Consider the following 20,210-nt stretch of genomic DNA (forward strand, 5'->3'; position numbering starts at 1 on the left):
TGACAGAAAGCCACTTAAAGAGACCAGAAGCATCTGAAATCTGGATTTACAGGAGGATGTAATATAAACTTACATATAAGTTGGGCTGATAAAATCAGAAATGAGGATGTGATAAACCACCTGGGAAAGCCAAGGGAACTCATCAAAATCATAAAAAAAGCAAAAGTTAGAATATTTTGTACATATGATGCGACACCCAGAAAAATATGGCATACTTCACTTAATCCTCCAAGGAAAGATTGAAGGCAAATGAGGTCCAGGCAGAAGAAGAACATCATGGCTTCAAAAACTAAGGGACTGGTTTGGACAAAACTCAACAGCATTTTTTTTGTGCGGCTGTTGATAAAAATAGGATTGCCAACTTGATTGCCAATGCTGGATATGGAAGGAGGAGGAGGAGGAGGAGGAGGAGGAGGAGGTGGAGGTGGTTAAAGCCAGCATATTACATGGTGTTACCTTAAACTGGGGATTACAGCATCGTCTTCCACATATATTTTCATGAATGTTGCATTCCAGGAGCAGGCAAATTCCTTCACTTTGACATTTTGACAGTTGCCTTGCATCAGGGCAGAGATGCTGAGCTTTACGCAATAGTTCATATCCTAAAACAACGCCATTTGGTTGTCCTGGTGATGTCCAGTTAATCTGAAGTGATCTGAAGCAGCAAAACAATTAACACATAATTCAATTAATACCAACTGTAATTTACTTCAGTTCCTGCTAAGACTCAAATCCTTACAGGTGTCCTTTTTAACTTTGCTGCAATGGGAGGGAGCTTCACATGGGTCTGATTTTTTTTAAAGGGGCTCTTCTGCTGAAGGATCATTATAGAACACTTAAATTATGATTCATTCTTTGGCAGAAAAGTAGAGTTGAAGACTCTGATATATAATTGACACTGACATTTAATAGAAAACAAGTGCTAAATTTTAGTTTAAAATAGAATCACAGCCTCACTTTAATACCTCTCCTCAGTTGCTTTCAGATTCTACAAACAAGTATTTTTACATTAATAAATTCAGCATAATGTAACATATTATAGATATACTTGACAGAAACAAAACACTGCATCCCCTAAAAAAACTCTTGTTGGCCGTGCAAGACATAGCTCCTTTGATAGATATTCTCTTGACTCTTTTGTAAAAAAAAATGGCTTGTAGCAATCTTGTCCTTTCAGTGCCTTCACTTTTTCCTTCAGTGAAGGCACTGATGACTTAAGACAATGCTTGCAGGAACTATAGCACAATTATCTTGTAATTTCAGCTTCTTTAGAGAAAGTATTGGAAAAATTTTCAACTGCACAAGCTGATCATCTGCAGGTAAGATCACCTCAATGGTTTCAGCCATCTCACATTTTCCCACTACAGGAAAGACACTAAACACTAGGCATAATGCTGGCATTTGGAGTACATACAAAATACATTCTTGATGAATCTGGCCATCCTACATAGTCCATCTGCTGGGCAACCAAGTCAGAACTATAGTAAGAAGAAGAATAGAATAGAATAGAATTTTATTGGCCAAGTGTGATTGGACACACAAGGAATTTGTCTTGGTGCATATGCTCTCAGTGTACATAAAAGAAAAGATACGTTCATCAAGGTACAACATTTACAACACAATTGATGATCAATATATCAATATAAATCATAAGGATTGCCAGCAACAAGTTATAGTCATACAGTCATAAGTGGAAAGAGATTGGTGATGGGAACTATGAAACGATTAATAGTAGTGCAGATTCAGTAAATAGTCTGACAGTGTTGAGGGAATTATTTGTTTAGCAGAGTGATGGCCTTCGGGAAAAAACTGTTCTTGTGTCTAGTTGTTCTGGTGTGCAGTGCTCTATAGCGTCGTTTTGAGGGTAGGAGTTGAAACAGTTTATGTCCAGGATGCGAGGGATCTGCAAATATTTTCACGGCTCTCTTCTTGATTCGTGCAGTATACAGGTCCTCAATGGAAGGCAAGTTGGTAGCAATTATTTTTTCTGCAGTTCTAATTATCCTCTGAAGTCTGTGTTTTTCTTGTTGGGTTGCAGAACCGAACCAGACAGTTATAGAGGTGCAAATGACAGACTCAATAATTCCTCTGTAGAACTGGATCAGCAGCTCCTTGGGCAGTTTGAGCTTACTGAGTTGGCGCAGAAAGAACATTCTTTGTTGTCCTTTTTTAATGATGTTTTTGATGTTAGCTGTCCATTTGAGATCTTGCGATATGATAGAACCCAGAAATTTGAAGGTTTCTACTGTTGATACTGTGTTGTCAAGTATTGTGAGAGGTAAAAGCATGGAAGGGTTTTTCCTAAGATCTACCACCATTTCTACGGTTTTGAGTGTGTTCAGTTCCAGATTGTTTTGGTTGCACCACAAGGCTAGTCGTTCGACCTCTCGTCTATATGCGGATTCGTCATTGTCTCGAATGAGACCAATAGTAGCAGGAATTTGTAAGGTATCGACAATAAGGACTATAAATCTAGACCAGGGAAAAATCATGAGAAGTAGTGGGTGATGAATAGGCTTGTAGCCACATTCAACCCAATTCAATTTAGATGTATTTAAGAATTAATAGATAATAACAAAAATCTTTCCAAAGATGCAAAATGGCTCTGAGCTACCTGGCCTTGAAGTTTAGCAACAATTTAAATATTCAGCACAGTCTGTTTATCTTGGTGATACCTATTTTTTTTTATTGTCAAAGAAATTTATCATGAAGTTTAAAAAGTGAAAGTTGGATCAAAATTCTAGGACTTGGAATTAGATTTGGAAAGGCCCAGGAATTTAAAATAAGTAGCACAAAGTACAGCAGATTGGAAACTATTTTATATATTGTCATTGATATACTTATGTATTCTTTTTCTTAAATAAATCAATCCTTTCTTCTACCTATTTGCAATTCCTCAACCAATACTTACTTTCTCCTATTTGTATTTCCTCCCTTTTCTTTACCGAATTTCTCTCAGCTTGGGAGAGAATAACTCAGTCGGGGAAGGGTCACAAAAGGAACTGTTCACAACACAAATTTATGGGAGACATCGACTCTGATTGGTTATCAGTGTAATTTAAATGTTCTGAAATATAAGTGCTGGATTTCAAGATTCATTGTAAAGATCTGAATATTCATCCAGTTCTGTGTCTTCAAAACATGCATTAAATATATTCCTCAAAAGATGCCTGAGTAGAAATGTAAATAATTAAATAGTTCCTTCCTTATAATATCATACTGCAGATATTTCATGGAAGAACTGCATATAATGTTAATGATACAGAATGCAGTTAACCTCTGAATTTACTCTAAACACAAGTAAAGCCGTGAATTGAACTGAACCACCACACAAGGGAGAGGAGGTTGAAATCTTTTTATCTGCAGATGCTTTGTTCAAGAAAACTCTTCCTCACTCTTCTCCTTCATTTTCTTAAATCCTTTTTGTTTCCAGTAATAGAAAAAAAGATTTTAGAAGTGAAGACGCTAAAGTAAAAAGGTTAAAATTCCCTCCCCTTGTTACATACCTTGAATGCCCTCTGGATAAAAATACTGAATGGAAATGGAAACAAGAACAACAATAATAGGATCTCATGCAATTACTCAAGGTCAGACTTCTACCTAATTTGCTTCAGATGTTTGGCACTACAACTGGCAGAACTCCCATCCAGAATAGGAATGGAGCTTTAGGATAAATATTAAAAACAAGTGAATCCTACAACCTTGTGGGTAGAAGATTAATAAGTGGAGCTACAATCTGTCCACAATAAGTTTATTGAAGGTAGCCTTCAACATTACAATGTGAACATTGATGAGCTAAAGATGACTTTCTTTAAGTTCCATTTGCCTGTTTAAGATTTAAGTAAATCCTTATATCTTTTCTGCTGTGAGGGAAACTTAACATCTCCTAACTTTGGATGGATCATTTTAGAAAATAATATAATCCAAGTACATAGTACCTGTCAGAATTCTTTGTGACACTGTAAATTAGCATTTATTTAAAGTTAGAGACTTACGTTCAGAAACAGCAGCTGAGATAATAAAAATGGCATCTTATAGAATAAAAATAACACAATGAACTATTTCACTACCTTGAGGTATAAACAGAGGAACACCTAGCAATAACAATCTGTAGTGGAAGAATTGATGTCAACTGTGAAGGGATAACTTCACAGGTTACTTGTAGAGTCACTATTATTATTCTGAAGTCTTCATCTGACTTACTGAATTAATGCCACAGTCTGTAGAAGTCTATTTTATATTCACTGCATATTCAACTCAAAGGAAAAAATACCCCTTACATATCAATGATTTACTGACAAACATATAAAAAGAAAGAACAAAAGAGTGAAAAAGAAGAAACAAAGGAACAAAGAAAGGGATACTAAATGTTAAAAATGAAATTTTGAAATATTTGAAATACCATCTCAATGTGTATTATTTTGCAACTAAATAAGCTAAACTAAATGACAAGTATTTTGTATCATGGTCTTTGACATTTTGCGCAGCATACTGATTTTGTTAAAATGTTTTTGCACAAAATGGAATTAAGATGAAATCAAACTCTCCTCAAAAGCAGTCATACTTGAATTTAGTCATGCTGTTCAGCAATATGTGACTGTACATCTCTAAACGAATGTTTATGTTCACATCTCACTCTAAGTTATGGTTTGACTAACCATAATTAACTATGATTCTCTCTCTTTTTCTCCTCCTCTCCCTCCCTCCCTCCCTCCCTCCCTTTGGAATCAGTCCTGATTCCTAGCAGTGGTGAAATCCAATTATTTTTACTACCAGTTCTGTGGGCGTGGCTTGGTGGCCGTGGCTTGGTGGGCGTGGCAGGGGAAGGATACTGCAAAATCCCCATTCCCTTCCCACTCCCGGGGGAAAGATATTGCAAAATCTCCATTCCCACCCTACTCTGGGGCCAGCCAGAGGTGGTATTTGCTGGTTCTCCGAACTGGTCAAAATTTCCGCTACCAGTTTTCTGAAGTGCTCAAAATTTCCACTGCCGGTTGTCCAGAACCTGTCAGAACCTGCTGGATTTCACCCCTGATTCCTAGTGATTGCCTGGAGATATCTATGCTGTTTTCTTGGCAATGTTTGTGGAGTAAATTAGTCACTATTTCTTTCTATGGTTGAAATAAAGAAACTAATTCAGAGTTACCCAGTTGGTTTCATGCTTAAAACTGGATTAGAATTTATGTCTATCTAGACCCGTTCCAGTCCGGCTTCCGACCCGGTTACAGCACGGAGACGGCTTTGGTCGCGTTGGTGGATGACCTCTGGAGGGCCAGGGCCAGGGTTGTTCCTCTGCCTTGGTCCTATTAGATCTCTCAGCGGCTTTTGATACCATCGACCATGGTATCCTGCTGCGCCAGTTGGAGGGATTGGGAGTGGGAGGCACCGTTTACCGGTGGTTCTCCTCCTATCTCTCTGACCGGTCACAGACGGTGTTGACAGGGGAGCAGAGGTCATCCTCGAGGGGCCTCACTTGTGGGGTACCTCAGGGGTCGATTCTCTCGCCTACCCTGTTCAACATCTACATGAAGCCGCTGGGTGAGGTCATCAGTGGTTTCGGGGTGAGTTATCATCTGTACGCTGATGATACTCAGCTGTACTTTTCCACCCCGGACCACCCCAACGAAGCGGTCGAAGTGCTGTCCTGGTGCCTGGAAGCCGTACGGGTCTGGATGGGGAGAAACAGACTCAAGCTCAATCCCTCCAAGACGGAGTGGCTGTGGATGCCGGCACCCCGGTACAGTCAGCTGCTCCCGCAGCTGACTGTTGGGGGCGAGTTAGTGGCCCCAAAGGAGGTGGTTCGCAACTTGGGCGTCCTCCTGGATGGTCGGCTGTCCTTTGATGAACATCTGGCGGCCGTCACCAGGAGGCCTTTACCAAGTTCGCTTGGTTCGCCAGTTGCGACTGATTTTGTTAAAATGTTTTTGCACAAAATGGAATTAAGATGAAATCAAACTCTCCTCAAAAGCAGTCATACTTGAATTTAGTCATGCTGTTCAGCAATATGTGACTGTACATCTCTAAACGAATGTTTATGTTCACATCTCACTCTAAATTATGGTTTGACTAACCATAATTAACTATGATTCTCTCTCTTTTTCTCCTCCTCTCCCTCCCTCCCTCCCTCCCTCCCTTTGGAATCAGTCTTGATTCCTAGCAGTGGTGAAATCCAATTATTTTTACTACCAGTTCTGTGGGCGTGGCTTGGTGGCCGTGGCTTGGTGGCCGTGGCAGGAGAAGGATACTGCAAAATCCCCATTCCCTTCCCACTCCCGGGGGAAAGATATTGCAAAATCTCCATTCCCACCCTACTCTGGGGCCAGCCAGAGGTGGTATTTGCTGGTTCTCCGAACTGGTCAAAATTTCCGCTACCAGTTTTCTGAAGTGCTCAAAATTTCCACTGCCGGTTGTCCAGAACCTGTCAGAACCTGCTGGATTTCACCCCTGATTCCTAGCAGTGGTGAAATCCAATTATTTTTACTACCAGTTCTGTGGGCGTGGCTTGGTGGCCGTGGCTTGGTGGGCGTGGCAGGGGAAGGATACTGCAAAATCCCCATTCCCTTCCCACTCCCGGGGGAAAGATATTGCAAAATCTCCATTCCCACCCTACTCTGGGGCCAGCCAGAGGTGGTATTTGCTGGTTCTCCGAACTGGTCAAAATTTCCGCTACCGGTTTTCTGAAGTGCTCAAAATTTCCACTGCCGGTTGTCCAGAACCTGTCAGAACCTGCTGGATTTCACCCCTGATTGCCTGGAGATATCTATGCTGTTTTCTTGGCAATGTTTGTGGAGTAAATTAGTCACTATTTCTTTCTATGGTTGAAATAAAGAAACTAATTCAGAGTTACCCAGTTGGTTTCATGCTTAAAACTGGATTAGAATTTATGTCTATCTAGACCCGTTCCAGTCCGGCTTCCGACCCGGTTACAGCACGGAGACGGCTTTGGTTGCGTTGGTGGATGACCTCTGGAGGGCCAGGGCCAGGGTTGTTCCTCTGCCTTGGTCCTATTAGATCTCTCAGCGGCTTTTGATACCATCGACCATGGTATCCTGCTGCGCCAGTTGGAGGGATTGGGAGTGGAGGCACCGCCATCGGTGGTTCTCCTCCCATCTCTCTGACCGGTCGCAGACGGTGTTGACAGGGGGCAGAGGTCATCCTCGAGGCCTCACTTGTGGGGTACCTCAGGGTCGATTCTCGCCCACCCTGTTCAACATCTACATGAAGCCATTGGGTGAGGTCATCAGTGGTTTCGGGGTGAGTTATCATCTATACGCTGATGATACTCAGCTGTACTTTTCCACCCCGGACCACCCCAACGAAGCGGTCAAAGTGCTGTCCTGGTGCCTGGAAGCCGTACAGGTCTGGATGGGGAGAAACAGACTCAAGCTCAATCCCTCCAAGACGGAGTGGCTGTGGATGCCGGCATTCTGGTACAGTCAGCTGCTCCCGCAGCTGACTGTTGGGGGCGAGTTAGTGGCCCCAAAGGAGGTGTTTCGCAACTTGGGCGTCCTCCTGGATGGTCGGCTGTCCTTTGATGAACATCTGGCGGCCGTCACCAGGAAGGCCTTTTACCAAGTTCGCTTGGTTCGCCAGTTGCGTCCCTTCCTTGACCGGGAGGCCTTATGCACAGTCACTCATGCTCTGGTTATGTCTCAGCTGGATTATTGCAATGCTCTCTACATGGGGCTGCCCTTGAGGTGCACCTGGAGGCTGCAGTTAGTCCAGAATGCAGCTGCGCGAGTGGTAATGGGAGCCGCTCGTGGCTCCCATGTAACACCACTGCTCCGTAGTCTGCACTGGCTTCCTGTAGTCTTTCGGGTACGCTTCAAGTTCCTGGTTACCACCTTTAAAGCGCTCCATGGCATAGGACCCGGGTACTTACGAGACCACCTGCTGTTACCTTATGCCTCCCATCGACCCGTACGCTCTCACAGAGAGGGCCTTCTCAGGGTGCCGTCCGCCAAACAATGTTAGCTGGCGGCCCCCAGGAGTAGGGCCTTCTCTGTGGGAGCACCGACGCTCTGGAACGAACTCCCCCCTGGCTTACGTCAAGTGCCTGATCTTCGGACCTTTCATCGTGAGCTAAAAGCATATTTATTCATTTAAGCAGGACTGGCATAAATAGTTGATTTTAAATTGGGGTTTTAGTAATATTTTAAATTTTTAAATCTTTTAAATTACCGGCCGTTTAGTAATAGTTTATTTTAATTTCTTTTAATTGTATATATTTTGTATTTTATTCCGGCTGTACACCACCCTGAGTCCTTCGGGAGAAGGGCGGTATAAAAATTTAATAAAATAAATAAATAAATAAATAAATGGTCTCCATAAATGAATTTCAACATATTTGAATGGAAATATAGTATATAAAGTTTGTGATAAATTAATAGGATTACAACTATCGATCTAATCATGGTAATTCTCTAACCCATTTCTGGTCTTCAGTGTTTGAGAAATATCTAATTGAAACCAAAATCCAGAATATTTAATCCATGAAATTAGAGGAGGAAAATCTGTAATTTCCCAGTGTTACAGTATCATTTAGGCAATAGATTAAATGGCCACAAATATATAATTGATAAGGTTTAATAAATCAGAACAGAATGTATTATAGGTCCTATCAATTTCTTTGATCTTTGAAGGGGAACTCACCAATTTGCAGATGATACTAAATTGGCAGGAATAGTTAACACTTTAGAAGATAGGCTCAAGATCCAGATGGAACTTGACAGACTTGAACACTGGGCCTATCTAACAAAATGAAATTCAATGTAGAGAAAAGTAAAGTCTTACACTTGGGTAAGAAAAACCAAAAGCACACATGTGGGAAACCAGGCTTAATAGCAGTGACTGTGAGAGGGGTCTTGGAGTCTTAGTGGACAATCAGCTAAATATGAGCCAGCAGTGTGCAGCAGTAGCTAAAAAAGCCAATGCAATCCTAAACTGTATTAACAGAGGGATACAATCAAGATCAAGTGAGGTACTAATACACTCTAAGACCACACCTAGAGTACTGCATCCAGTTTTGGTCACCACACTATAAAAAAAGATGTTGAGACTCTAGAAAAAGTTCAGAGGAGAGCAACCAGGATGATTAGGGGACTGGAGACTAAAACATATGAAGAATGGTTACATGACTAGTCTAGTAAAAAGAAGGACCAGGGGAGACATGATAGCAGTGTTCCAATATTTGAGGGGCTGCCACTGAGAGGAGGGGGTCAAGCTGTTTTCCAAAGCACCTGAAGGCCAGGCAAGAAATAATGGATGGAGACTGACCAAGGAGAGATTCAACCTAGAAATGAGGAGGAACTTTCTGACAGTGAGAACAATCAACCAATGGAACAGTTTGCCTTCGGAAGTTGTGGGAGCTTCATCACTTGAGACTTTCAAGAAAAGATTGGACTGCCATTTGTCAGAAATGTTATACAATCTCCTGCTTGAGACTGTCCAACCTTGGGTTGGACTAGATGCCCTATAAGGTCCCTTCTAACTCTGTTAATCTGTTAGCTCTGAAGAAATAACTATTTTAACCAGGGATGTCAAACTTGCGGTGTTACCTTACTGTCACGTGATGTATTGTGTCTTTCCCCCCTTCTCTAAATGGGGGTGGGGATGGGTGGGGGTGGATGCATCCGGCCTACAGGCCGTGAGTTTAACATCCCTGATCTTAACTCTGAGTATGCTGCCATGAAATGTGTTAAGTTCGGGCAATGAAGAGGCAGGAGACCAGTGAGTGACAACAGCTCTCTAGTTTATTGTGACCCCAGCAGGTACAATCGGCAAAAACCCCTCTTTAAATACTCTTTTGGTTGAGGCTTCAACCAATCAGCAACGTGCAATTTTCCCGCCCAAAATTCCCTCTCAAAGTTCAAAATACATTACACTCCTTCCCTCCCAGAACGCTTTGTACCTCTATTTACATAATATTTACATGCTATTTCTCTACGTAGTCACGCAGGTAGACAGGGCGTCTCCTAACTCTTTCTGACCTGCGCAGTTCATTCTCTGGGAGAGAGTCGAGCTGGTTGGAGGGACTGTTTGTTCCTCCCAGCTCCTCCTCTAGGCCGTCCGGCCCTGGATTATTGGCTGAGTCGTTCCTGTTGCCTTCAGGAGGAACCGGTTGGCGTCGCTGGACTTCATCGGAATCAGATAAGTCCTCCGCTCGCCTCGGGTTTGAGTCAGCTGCAGATTCAAACAATTGGTAGTCAGGGCCTGGTTGTTTGGTTTCTAGTTTGTTTGGTATACGTTTTCTTAACTGGTCTATGTGGCATTTCCATACCCGGCCGTCCTCCATGTCTACTACGTATGATTTGGGTCCGTTATGCCCAGAATTTCCCTTTAATCATGTTGGGCCCTCGCTATAGTTGTGTGCCCATACTGGGTCACCCACTGTCATGTTCTTGGTTTTTCCTTGAATACCCTTGTACCCGTCTGGGGTATAAGTTGGGTTTAGTCGGTCTAGTGGGCACCTGAGTTTCCTGCCCATTAAGAGTTCTGCTGGGCTGCGGCCAGTTGTTACACAAGGGATCCTATGTTGGACGGCCAGGAAAGTGCCTATTTTCGTTTGCCAGTCGCCTGGACTTATCCTAGATAGTGCTTCCTTGGTGCTCCGAACGAAACGTTCTGCAAGTCCGTTCGTCGCCGGGTGGAAAGACGCCGAGAGGACATGTCTGATGCCCTCTCCCGCTAAATACCCCTCAAACTGGTTTGCCGTGAATTGCGGGCCGTTGTCAGAGACTAGGGTGTCGGGCAGGCCGTGTGTTACGAATAGATGCCTTAGGACTGTGATTACTGCTTCGGCCGTTGTGCTTTTCATGAGGATGATTTCTAACCATTTTGAGTAGGCATCTACTACAATTAAAAAGGTCTGCCCATGGAACGGCCCCACAAAATCTATGTGAATCCTGGACCATGGCCCCTGGGGTTTCTCCCACTCTCTAACTGGGGCTGTAGGGGGTAGCGACCTCGACTCTTGGCAGGATTGGCATTTCCCTACCCTGTCGCTGATGTCCTTATCCATTAAGGGCCACCATACATAACTCCTCGCTAAACTCTTCATCCTCACAATCCCTGGGTGGCCCACATGCAACAGTTCCAACACATTTTCGCATAATTTTTCTGGGATAACTACCCTATCCCCCCATAACAGACACCCCCCTTGAACCGACAGTTCTGATCGTTTTTTCGCAAAGTCTTTGAAACGCTCGCCCGGCCCAGCGGGCCAACCCCTTTGCACCCAACCGATTACAGTCCGTATTGTAATGTCCCTGTAAGATGCCCTAGCCACCTGCTTGGATGTGACTGGGCCAGAGTCCAAAGAGTCAATTAGCAAGACGGGTGTCCCCGGGGTGGGGTCTTCAATTGTCTCTGGTAAAGGGCATCTGCTCAGAGCGTCCGCATGCCCTAAGTCTTTTCCTGGGCGGTGGAGCAATTTGTAGGAGTATGCCGCTAGGAAAATAGTCCATCGGGTCAGCCTGGGAGAAAGTGCCACGGGTGTTGGGCGGTCACCCGCTAAGAGTCCTAGAAGGGGTCTGTGGTCCGTGACTATCTCGAAATCTCGCCCGAACAAGTATTCGTGGAATTTCTTAACCCCGGAGACTATGGCCAACGCTTCCCTATCTAACTGGCTGTAGTTCCTTTCCGCAGAGGACATAGTCCCTGAACAATACACTATAGGGGCTTCTGTTCCATTCGGTAACCTATGGCTGAGCACCGCCCCCACCCCATATGGTGAAGCGTCGCAAACTAGCACTAGTGGCAACGTACCATTGTACTGGATGAGGAGGCTATCGCTGGATAAAAGGTTTTTCACCCCCTCAAATGCCCTAGCCTCTTCTCTGCCCCAGGACCACACAGCTTTCTTTGCTAGCAACTTATGTAGCGGCTCGGCTACTGTTGCTTTATTCTTCAAGAATACCACATAAAAATTAACAAGCCCCAAGAATGCCTGTAATTCTGTTTTATTTTTGGGGGCTGGGGCCTTTCTAATGGCCCGTACCTTGCTCTCCGTGGGTGGATCCTTCCTGTCTATTCGGTATCCTAGGAATTCTACAGATTTCACCCCAATGTGGCATTTGTTGAGCTTAACTTTAAGCCCAGCAGACCTAAAAATGCCCAACACCTTCCTTAGTTTTACCCTGAGTTCCTCTAAGTTTTCAGCTGATACCAATACATCATCAAAGTATGGTACCACTCCTGGCAGGCCCTGTAATAATCGCTCCATTAGGTTCTGGAAAAGCCCTGGGGCCATGCTAACTCCGAACTGGAGTCGCGTACATTTGAAAGCCCCGCGGTGCGTGACAATTGTCTGCGCCTCAGCTGTGCTGCCATCTACAGGTAACTGCTGGTAGGCTTGGGCCAAATCGAGTTTGGCGAAGACCTGCCCTTGCCCTAATGAGTGTAGCAAATGTTGCACCACTGGAACAGGGTATGCACTTTTCTGCAATGCTTTGTTAAGCGTTGCTTTGTAGTCAGCGCAAATCCGGACCGATCCGTCCGGTTTGACTGGGGTTACTATGGGTGTCTCCCATTTTGCATGATCGACGGGGACTAGTATTCCCTGGCTTACTAGCTTGTCTAATTCTCGGTCAATTTTGGGCTTAAGGGCGAATGGAACCCTCCTAGCCTTTAACTGGATGGGGGCAACTTGGGGGTCAAGGTTGAAAGAAATAGGGGTACTTGCCCAGGCAATCCTTGAAAACATCCTCGAACTCCTTCAGTAGTTCGTCTCTGAGGATGACGTCGCTCCTGTGGACCCCGGTCACTCCCATGCCCAAAGCTCGGAACCAGTCCAGCCCTAGCAAGCTCGGTAGAGTTCCGTTTACTATGGTGATTGGCAGGGTCTTTTTGAATTGTCCATATTTGACTTGGACGGATGTGACTCCTCGAACAGGGATCCGATTCCCTTGGTAGTCCTGCACTCTCAGTTTCTGGGTTTGTAGCTGACATTTTGCAATGGCTGGCAAGTCTCTCACGATGGTGTCCCAGGACATAATTGTGATTGATGACCCAGTGTCTACTTCCATTGGGCACTGCACCCCTTCAATGTAGACTTGGGTAAATATTTTCTTCTCTAGTCGTGTCGATGCATGGCCCACTCTCACAGTGGTCTGGTTTAACTTCGCGCCCTTTTTAAATGGACCAATCCCGGGCCGCTTCGCTGCTCCCGCGCTCTGATTGGTCGGTTTGAATTTTTGGCGGGAAGGTTGGGGGGCTCGGCAGGCCCGAGCTATGTGTCCTTTTTTTTCACACCGCCGACAAACCGCGTCCTTGAATCTGCAGTTTTGCCGTTGGTGTTGCCCCCCACAACTCACACATTCATCCCGGTCACCTCTCTCCAGCCTCCCGGTGTGGAACACCTCTTCCTCTTCCTCACCTTCCGATTCGGCCTGGACTTCCTCGCTGTGGACCGGTGTAGTTTTTGTCCTGGCACCCTGCGCGTTTGGCTTTTGCAAGGTCTCCGCCGCCTTGGTGGACATCTCATGAGCTCTGGCTTCGTCCAGGGCTATCGCTAAAGTCAGGTTGCTTTTAGACAGCAGCCGCCTTTGTAGTCTGATGTCCCTGACCCCACAAATGAGCTGTTTGAGTAAGGAATCCTCCAAATCTCTGTACTCACAGTGGTTTGCGGCTTTCCTCAACGCGGCCATGTACACGCTTATTGATTCGCCTTCTCGCTGTACCCGTTGCCTCAATTCGAACCGTTGGACGAACTTTGAGGGTACCGGTGCGTAGTGCGCTCGAAGTGTTGTTTGTAGTGTCTGCCACGGTACCAATTGTACCGGCGTTGGCTCTGAGAGTGACTCCGCCGTATCGAAGACCTCTGGACCGCAGTGGCTCAGGAAGTATGCTCGCTTCCGATTGTCCGAGACTCCCTGTAGTTCGTTTGCTTCGAGGAAACACTCGAAGCGAGCCATGTACGACCCCCATTTCTCCTTTGCTGGGTCAAATGGCACTGACGGCGTGTAGCTGGACATCGCTATTTTCTGCCTTCGAGAACTGGCTGGGTTTTCGAATTCCTGGTTCCGTCAGCTCTTTTTACAATCTCACTGCCTCAACATCCCACCTTTGTCGCCAATGTTAAGTTCGGGCAATGAAGAGGCAGGAGACCAGTGAGTGACAACAGCTCTTTAGTTTATTGTGACCCCAGCAGGCACAATCGGCAAAAACCCCTCTTTAAATACTCTTTTGGTTGATGCTTCAACCAATCAGCAACGTGCAATTTTCCCGCCCAAAATTCCCTCTCAAAGTTCAAAATACATTACAAAATGTATGATCTTTTGAATATTCACCAGGAGAATGGAGAAGATGGGGAACAGATCAGAACTTTGTATGCATATTTTAAATGAAATTTAGTTTGAGCAAATAGTTTCAATATATATGCACATGTCAGTTGCATGTTATACATTTAACACAGATGTGTTTTGACATTTGGATTTACAAATAAATCTACTTTCCTCTACTTCTTGATTCACTTAAGGAAACAGTAAATCATTAATAACAGATGAATGTTGAAAGTATTTATGTGATTTTCTGAATGATGCATTTCCCAGAAGGAAAACAATCCTGGATTTAAGATGATCTACCCAAAGAAAGATTAAACTGAAAACTGAAACAAAATAATCATGTATTGCCCAGTTTCCTTACCTTGACAATGGGACATTCAGAGTCCCACTAAACTCAATCCTAGAAATCTTTTCTTTTCCCTGCTCCTCTCCATGCATGTGATATATCAGCATATTCATTTGTGTCCATATACACATATATAAATATATATTTTTACTTGCAGAGGCCAAACTCAAAAAAAGGGCAGGGTCAGGAAAAAGCATGCCATTAAATTGAATTAACACCTTTACAAGTTTGTTACTTGTAAAATATGGTACCCTTTATAAAATGAATTATTTTCACTTTTGAATATAAACTCACAGACCACTACTCTCTCTTTCCCATTCAGAATGACATGAGGGAAATCTGACCTCAACAAGCATAAATCTATAAATGTGTGGTCTGCAGGAACTCACACTGAATTGACTTTCTATGGAGGGAGGTATGAGGAATCTTCTGTTATGCTGGTAAAGGATCTGTTGTGCTCAAATTACTGTGCAAATGTGCATAAATCAGGTTGAAAATAGGAAAGCAGTTTTGAGGCCTTGCTTTCTGGTTTCTCTGCAACAAGGAAACTAACTAATAGATGGTCTGTGCTGGATTGCAGTCAAAGGAAACATATGCATGTGATTTTGTGTCATATGGTTAAATCTTGTTGAATTCAAAATCCCAAAAACTTCAACCAAAAACTGTCTACTATTGACCTCACCCCATTCCTAAAGGACTATAAGGGGCGTGCATAAGAGCACAAAAGTGCCTACCATTCCTGTCCTATTGTTTCCTTTCATTATATCAAATTAATATAGTTATTGCATACTTTTGCTTATATATATGCTTATATGATGTGTTGTTGTTTTATGTTGATGCTTGTGTATACTGTTGTGACAAAAAAAAAATCACTCTTAGATTCCCAAATAAATGGGAGGGAGGAATTCATTTTGTTCTTCCTTCTAGGTAATTATGCTTAGGACTTGTAGTTTTCTTAAGTCAGCTTCTAAGTCCTGTAAATTCTCTAAATGGGGAAGATGACAAGTGGGCAGGACTGCCTGTCTCCCTTCTCTTCCTCCTCAATATCATGTCTTTATGTAGGCAATCAAAGGGTGTTACAAGACAATTTATGCCTTTGTGCGCCCACTTTCCCTGTCTCACCTTGTTTTCAAGGTCTTCTACTGTTGTTTTCTTAGCAAATGTAAAAGGACCTCTTAGATTCCCAGCTAAATGGGAGTAAAGGAGGAATTCATTTTCATTCCTTTAGAATACTACAACACCAAAATAGCCTAATTTAGAATAGAATATATATTTTTTATTGGCCAAGTGTGATTGGACACACAAGGAATTTGTCTTGGTGCATATGTTCTCAGTGTACATAAAGAAAAGATATCTTCAACAAGGTACAACACTTACACTTAATGATAGTCATAGTATAATATCAATATCAGTATAAATCGTAATTTCAAGATTGGGTTTGTTTTTTCTTTTCCTTCCTTCCTTCCTCCCTCCCTCCCTCCCTCCCTCCCTCCCTCCCTCCTTCCTTCCTTCCTTCCTTTTTTCTTTTTGGTGCCTTCAAGTCAGTGTTGACTCCTAGAGTTTGCCTCAAAAAGACCCTGCAAAAACAGAGGGGGGAGGAGAGAGAGAGGGGGATAGGGAGGGAGAGGACGAGGTAGAGAGTGTGTTTCTGACCTTTGGACTGGCCTCCTTTTTCTAGACTAATGCCTTAACCACTACGCCAAATTGGATCTTACATATTGGTCTAAAAAAATTACAAGTAACATCTTCCACTTTTTGCAAATTGACATTTTATTTACCATTTGCCATTTCCTTTTACTTCACCTAAAGAGGTGTGAAGGTGCTCCAGATATAGCTCCAGATATAACTGAGTGTCTGAACTGGATGCCTATCTCTCAGCCAGTGAATGCATTTTAACAAACACCAACTGATAATAGCCGTGCCCACAAGAACATTTTGACACCAGATAATTGCTAGCCTAATAGGGGAAACTAAACATTTCTGTTGTAACAGATCTGATATGCAATCTGTTAGGCCTACATAAAATTTAGTGAGTGCAATTATTTTTGAATGGTTCTATAGTATTCCCCTAAAGTGGCAACCCCTTTTCGGATCCCAGATAAAGGTTTGAGCTGTTAAGGAATTTCTAAAAAGCAAAGTCAATTTGTTGAAGAACTGATACAAAAATTTGTGGAATATGCCTGTGCTGCTTATAGAAGTCTGCTAGAAACCAAATAATATCTTCATTGGCAGATACTGATTACAATATCTTCCTATTTATTCAATCTGCTATTTTCTTCTTGAATTTGTTTCCTTAACAGAGGACGAAGTGGAAAATTCATATGCATGCCAGTACTTGCTGAAGCTGTCAACTGCAGTGATTGTCACATTTCAATCACAGTTAAAACCAGCCAGCCAGCTAGCTACTTTTTTTTTTTACAGCACAAGGCCTTACATTCTTGAGGACCAGAATTAATGAATTAACTATTGATTAAATTCCACTCTAGCAAATCCACCGTGGCAAATAAATGAACTACCTGGGGCATATGTAGGCCACAGTCAGACATGTCCAGGCAATCGATCAGTAGTTAGTATTCTCTTAGGACATGAGAACAGCTGATGATAATATGACATGTAAGGGGAGGCAATGAAAAAAGGCCCATTCTACTGAACAGATGATCAAACAGGAAAGGATTTCTGACTGTTTTATATTTGCGTGTTTTGATATCTTAGCAAGTACCATCTCAAAGACATGCATAACTACATGTGTGTGTCTGTGTGTTTGTATATGTTTATTATAACTGCAATCTTTGCAATTATAATTTTTAAGAGCAAATGTAAAAACTGAAATAAAACAAAGACAAACTGAAGGTTTCTTAGAAGATTTTTGTAGTAAATATATCCTGTATGCATATTTCCAAAGATTTAGATGTTAAAAAGTTGTTATTTAAAATAATGTTTCTCTTTCTTGAAGAAGGAGACCAAGTGCCAGGTTCTGCCAGTAGTGTAATAACATCTTATTAACAACTTACATGCAAGAGACTTATTATTGTTGCAATAATTTTGATACATCTTTGGCAATGGCTGTATAATCTCTATTGCAAATGTTGGCACTCATGGATCCTTTTAGAAAAAGAATGATTACATCTGTCACTATGAAAAAGAAATTCCCATAATAATGGAAGAAAAATATAGAACCATATCTTCTATGGTATGTGCATATAGATAAATAGCTTAATTTCTTTTACACTTATTTTAAAATATTTAAAATATTTTTAATATTATGAATTATTATTCTAATCAGGCTAATAAAGTGGGAGTAACCACAAAATCCCAGTCTAAGCCAAAGTCAAGAGCAGAGCAAAGCAGGGAGAAAAAGGAATCGAGGATCCTTCCTCGTCATAGTGATTTAATAGGAGGAGTGGAATGTAATAGAGAGGAGAAAGACATGCGAAAGGTTGACTTTACTTCCTTTAATGTCTAAGTCTGATCAGTTTCCCATTTGAAAAAGAAAATAATGGCACGTTGGATACATAAACTGATGATTCCTCTTACTCAATATTTGCCACAAAGTCAGAGAACCTGCTTCACGATAGAATTAAATCAATTGGAAGTGCCTTGGCAACGTTTCGACAAGTCTCATTCGTCATCTTCAGGCTTCAGCTTCGTGCATTGCTCCCAGAAGCACGAAGCTGAAGCCTGAAGATGACGAATGAGACTTCATCGAAACGTCGCCAAGACACTTCCAATTTTACACGGGAGAAAACCCGAATAACCAAAGACCTACATACAAACACCCGCAAAAACCTCAGAAATATATATATATATATGGCTTTGGGAATCCTTCCTATGTTCACCAGTAATGCCTGTAATACTTCTCCTTTTCTTCCAGTATCTCCAGGCTGATGAATTCATGGCCTTCTTGCCAAACTAAACACTATGTGAGATTTGAAATTGTTTCTGTATAAAGTAGAGACACAGAAGAATGGTAATGCATACATTTAACATACAGGCAGCTTCAGGACGAGTTTCTTTACAGGGGGAAATGAAGTACCAAAATATAACTGCCACATGTTGGATGAAAATGAAATCTAATGTGAAAGACAAGATGCAAAATAGGCAGACAGACAGACAAACATACACATTGTAACCTTCCTTCTTAGATTCATATGGAAATAAGCATTTATCTTATAGCCCAATTTCTGCCAGTATAATTACTTTTAGCAGCACTGATTTTTATGATTTAAGGTAGAAAACAAGACAAGTACATTTTAATACCTTGAACCAAGGACATAGATCCATGGTGGCAATAAGTCTTTAGGCACATCTTCTGCAGTTCTAATTTGGGTTCCATTACTTCTCACACAAACATTCCTCCTGCAGGATTCAACCTAGAACAGGAAGTATCAAAATGGGTACTTTTCTTTATTCAAAATTTGAAATCAAAGGAGTAGCAAAGCTAAATTGAATGTAATGGTAAGAAGGGAAATCATTTTGAATGGGCAGCACAAAAGGGAAACAATGCATTTTTATTTTTTTATAATATCACAGCATTTTTATAATATCGTTTCATGTAATAGCATTAATAAATATATTACATTCAACCTTTTTGACCAAAACTAATAAAATCAGGAAAATGGACAAAACCTGTAAATGAAAAAAAAAATTAATCAGCAATGGTTAGCCTTTGGAATTATAGGAACATCTCAGAATAAATACTTTTTTAAAATTTCCAACAAAAGCACTTCACAGCAAAAGATTATGCTAATGATTCCCCCCCCCCAAAAACGAACCATTTTAAGGAATACCTATCTACACATTACACCTCAGTACGTGCCAGTGAGCTGTAGTTTAATCAGTTGGGCATCTCCCTAATAGCAAAATGGAACAGGCCTATATAAAACCAGGTGCCAGCTAGCCAGGAATAGAGCTCTTTACTGCTTTATAAATGAACAGGTTCAAGTACTTACTCAACTAGCATGAAGCTCAACACAAGGCATCAAGAAAATCACAAAATGAAAATTTTGATAATTATCTTATTCAAATAGTATTCCCTCTTCAGAAGTTTGACACTGATAACCCATCGCATCTGATGCCAGTCAGGCCACTGAGATATATTATTATTATTATTTATTTTTATTTGTCAAGCATGTATAAGATAACAAATATAAGTATAAACATGATTATGAATACAGGAAATGGATACAAATAAATGGGGACAGTAGGACAGGGACGGTAGACACGTTGGTGCGCTTATGCATGACCCTTACAGAACAGTGGTGGGTTGCTCCCAGTTCAGTCCGGTTCTATAGAACTGATAGTAAAACCGGCGGGAGGCTCCACCCACCTGTCATGATATCACATGGGTGATCTACGTATGCACAGAAATGTGCACACATGGGCAAAGCACATACAAGTGCATGCTCCCGTTGCGAACGGTAAAGGTAAGTGGTACCCACCCCTGTTACAGACCTCTTAGAAATGGGGTGAGGGGAACAGTAGACAGTCTAAGGTTAAAGTTATAGGGGTTAGGGGATGAAACTACAGAGTCAGGTAGTGCATTCCAGGCATTGACCACTCTGTTGTTGAAGTTGTATTTTCTG

The 20,210-nt window shown here is 42.2% G+C and overlaps 1 protein-coding gene across 1 annotated transcript in view; it reads right to left on the reverse strand.

Moving 5' to 3' along the window:
* Positions 1 to 20,210, reverse strand: part of USH2A (usherin) — a 587,033-nt gene that overhangs the window by 141,518 nt on the left and 425,305 nt on the right. The window contains exons 46-47 of the mRNA XM_058169610.1: positions 18,886 to 18,998; positions 457 to 655 (exon numbers count right to left, since the gene is read on the reverse strand). Of these exons, the coding sequence (XP_058025593.1) occupies positions 457 to 655; positions 18,886 to 18,998 (312 nt within the window). The remainder of the gene's footprint in view (positions 1 to 456; positions 656 to 18,885; positions 18,999 to 20,210) is intronic.

Source organism: Ahaetulla prasina, chromosome 1, assembly GCF_028640845.1.
Source record: "Ahaetulla prasina isolate Xishuangbanna chromosome 1, ASM2864084v1, whole genome shotgun sequence".
NCBI lineage: Eukaryota > Metazoa > Chordata > Lepidosauria > Squamata > Colubridae > Ahaetulla > Ahaetulla prasina.